Source organism: Helianthus annuus, chromosome 7, assembly GCF_002127325.2.
Source record: "Helianthus annuus cultivar XRQ/B chromosome 7, HanXRQr2.0-SUNRISE, whole genome shotgun sequence".
NCBI classification, from domain to species: Eukaryota; Viridiplantae; Streptophyta; class Magnoliopsida; order Asterales; family Asteraceae; genus Helianthus; species Helianthus annuus.
Genome location: NC_035439.2, coordinates 141,875,450 through 141,878,853, shown reverse-complemented (window position 1 = coordinate 141,878,853; position 3,404 = coordinate 141,875,450). Strand labels below are relative to the sequence as shown.

Sequence of the window (3,404 nt, the reverse complement as noted above, 5' to 3'; positions counted from 1 at the left end):
TGATTCTTCTGATGATGAACCTGGTGGTAATTCGAGGGCGAATTTTGTCTATCCAGGGGGAATGATGCGGGCACAAGTGTGGAGGAGCGGGCTATCTCGTATTTGGAGGCCCAAGACCGCGTAACAAAAGAGGCTTCACTAAAATGGCTCTAACTTGGGCTACGAGGGTCCATTTTGGGCGTGCGACCAGGCGAAAAAACGCTTACTTCTATTGCTTATTTACGTTTTTATGTTTTTTGAAGTGTTTTGGGCATTTTGTTTTTGGGCTTGTGTTTGGCCCCTTGTCTTTTTTAGGCCCATTTCGAATTTCTGTTCCTATTTATATGTTTCTATAGTATTTGGAAAGTTCAGACTTGAATTTTGAATTAACTCATTTTTCTCTTCAAATTATGTACTTTGGGTGGAATCTTGGGGGTTGGGGAAGAACTACACGGGTATTCGTAGAATCAACGTGTTTGATCTTCATCTTTCGTAACACACGCTACATCAATAATATATTTAAACATGCCCCCATTAGTTCAGTATGGCACCAGAGAAAGATATACCGAGCATATTACATAATAATCTCATAGATTAGCCAACCCTCAGAATATATGAATCTAAGAAAACACATATTATCATTCAACAGAATGATGCTTGCTACATACCAAATCTTATTTGGCACATTCAAAAGATGGCATATTATTGGTCAAAAACCAACTAAATTAAGTATACATGCAAAGAAGGTTAACATATTCCATTTCCATAGATATATACCATTAAGAGAGTTGACCATACATTCAACATTAAACACTTGCTATGACTTAAGACCAACAAACAAACAGATATCATGACCCTGATAGACTAAAACTTTAGGATTATTTACGGTCTTGCCACTCCCTAAACTTCACCTTCATCCATCCATACAAAAGCATGTCATTTAATAGTAGAGAGATCCTGTATGATCATAGAAACAAGATTACCATTTGGCTTTAAATTTTAACAAAGTAAGCAGCTTTTTATCAGAACCATATGTCATGTAAAAGTCTTACCTTGCCACCAGTTTCCCCTTGAAGCACTGCTCCCATTTGGATCATTATCACCTCCATCTTTCTTGGACTAATAAAATAAAACGCGTACAAAAATATTGTTAGTTCTAACGCTTTTAGCGTTAACATGTAACAAAAAGGTGGAAATGCTCACTGTATGTGGAGGGCGAGTGGTTTCTGTATTTGGGGTATAATCTTCTTGGCCACCATAATAGATGGATGAACTGAGATAGCTTGGTTCTGCCGTTTCATTTTGGTAAACTGGACCTGCGCTTCTTTGTGTCTTGTAATCTATTGCCAAAAGATGATGTAATTAGTAACTAAGTTCACATTGGCTTACATTATTGGGTTAAAATTTTATAAAAAAGCGTTATCAACCTGGTGTAGAAGGTTTGCCACTTCCATATGGACCACCAGACTCCTTGTTTTTGGATGATCCTGTGTTGTTATAGTGTGATGGATGTCTTCCAAGACCCTGAAAACAAACAAATTCTAATGTGTAAGATTCTGTGATTCGATTAACAGTGAATGAAAATAGTAGTAATCTGTGATTTTGGGTTAATCCATAAAAAGGATCCAGAAAGAGGGAGAAGGATACCGTGGAGGAGGGACCGAAAACAGTGGTGAAAAGGCCCGACGAGGAGGCTGAGGATGCATCCTTGGGGCCAAACAGATTCTCTGTAAATGAAGAAGACGAAGAAGAACCTCCGGATTGATGCTTTTTGTGATCCATTATCAGTTGACAATTGGTTCGTTTTTACGAAAATCTAAAACAATCTTGATTGATTGATGTAGGAAAAAGAAATGAGTTTGTTGGATGTATCAACTGAAAGGGGGAATGGTAGTTATTTATAGGCGCCAAAAGCTTAACAATAAAGCATTGTATCTTTTGGCACGTGTAGGTAGTTGGGTCAGGTGGGTCCCACAACAGAAAACCTGAAAGATAAAAAGGTAGTTTATCTTGTCCAACTTGGGTTGATTCGGATGATGCATTGTAGCCACCAGATAAACAGTTGAGTGTTGACCCCCACCATCTTTATCTTCCCAGTCTGTATCCTTCTAAAGTTTCAAACATTCGTTGGATGCTGACGAGTTAACTATCGAACACGCCTACTTAACTGACAGATTGACTAATCTAAAACTCAATCGATACCCGCTTTTAAAGCTTATCTTGAATCATATGTAACAGAAATTAAGATTTGGTTTACCGAAAGGTTTATAATCCTTGGATTGAGTATTAGATTCTTCTTGGGTCATGTTGACACCGGTCTAATCTTTGTTTTGAGAAATTATTTGGACAGAATATAGTCTTGTGGTCAAGGATAGTTATTATTGTTACTAGAAAAACATCTAAACATCTAGATAGTTATTACTTCTTAGAATATGCCTTTGTCAATGACCATTGTTCATCGTATTAAATGTGTGGATTAGAAATATGAGGTCTAAAAAATTTTATCATACAAGTTACTGTCATGTTTATCATCCACTCATTTATTTAGCTTCTTTTCCATGAAATATATCAACTTTTAATACAAGATTTGCATTTCTCATAACATGCACTCTATATGTATTAATCACAAGTATAAAATAGCACATTGTTGGTACAAACGCTAAGATTTTTTTTCTCTAAAATGAATGAATATCAAACTACAATAACTTTGATATGCCAGGGCTAAGGGTGGGACCAAAGACCCAATCTCAAGGTAGCCCAATTAAATATACACAGGGTCAACATCAAGAGAAAACTCCTTAAGTTTGTTCTTGGTCAGTAATGTTCATTTGTGTTCGTTTATATTTATTCATTTATGTTAATTTGTGTTGTTTTATGTTTGTTAAATTAATTTCATTTATGTTCGTGAACCGTTCGTTTACGAAAATAAACGAACACGAACACGCCCATTTTCTTAATGAATGAACATGAACAAAAAAATTGTTTGATTATATGTTCATGTTCCTGTTCATGTTCGGTTAAAGCTAAATGAGCGGACATGCATATGCCTTTGTTCGTGTTCGTTCGGTTGGTTTACAAGCCTACCTATATCTATGCTGACATATTGTATGTTTTGCTTTGCAGCTTATACATTGCCTTGGAAACTTGAAGGCTACTATTTTTCGATGGAAGTTGTAACTTGTACTAGTGAGTTTGAAGTGTATCTTCTGCTCATGTGTTTAGTTTATAAATTACTGGTAGTTCTATTGTGTCTTGATAACTTCCATGTTGTATGGTGTCTTTTGTTCGTGGACCAAAATATTGTTCTTTGTTTGTGTTGACTTTTATGTGGTCAATGCTTGCTATGCAACTTAAAAAATAAATGCACTTTGATATTTGGATTAGACATGTTTTTCTAACTTTAAGATGATGGAATCTGGTTCTTA

At 35.8% G+C, this 3,404-nt stretch overlaps 1 protein-coding gene across 1 annotated transcript; it reads right to left on the bottom strand.

Annotated features, from left to right (window-relative positions):
* Positions 1-721: 721 nt before the first annotated feature.
* Positions 722-1,860, bottom strand: LOC110867410. Its single transcript, XM_022116448.2, has 5 exons — positions 1,627-1,860; positions 1,407-1,503; positions 1,183-1,319; positions 1,032-1,098; positions 722-936 (listed from the first exon to the last, which is right to left on the bottom strand). Exons 1-5 carry the CDS (start codon positions 1,759-1,761, stop codon positions 920-922), a joined length of 453 nt encoding a protein of 150 aa, XP_021972140.1. The 5' UTR covers positions 1,762-1,860; the 3' UTR covers positions 722-919.
* Positions 1,861-3,404: the final 1,544 nt, after the last annotated feature.

What these genes read in the sequence shown, in the direction of transcription:
- LOC110867410 (XM_022116448.2), bottom strand. Translation starts at nt 1,761, where the DNA reads ATGGATCACAAAAAGCATCAATCCGGAGGTTCTTCTTCGTCTTCTTCA. An exon ending in TGGCAAACCTTCTACACCAG is followed by an intron (nt 1,320 to 1,406) that starts GTTGATAACGCT and finishes TTTTGGCAATAG; the next exon opens with ATTACAAGACACAAAGAAGC. An exon ending in CCACTCGCCCTCCACATACA is followed by an intron (nt 1,099 to 1,182) that starts GTGAGCATTTCC and finishes TTATTTTATTAG; the next exon opens with TCCAAGAAAGATGGAGGTGA.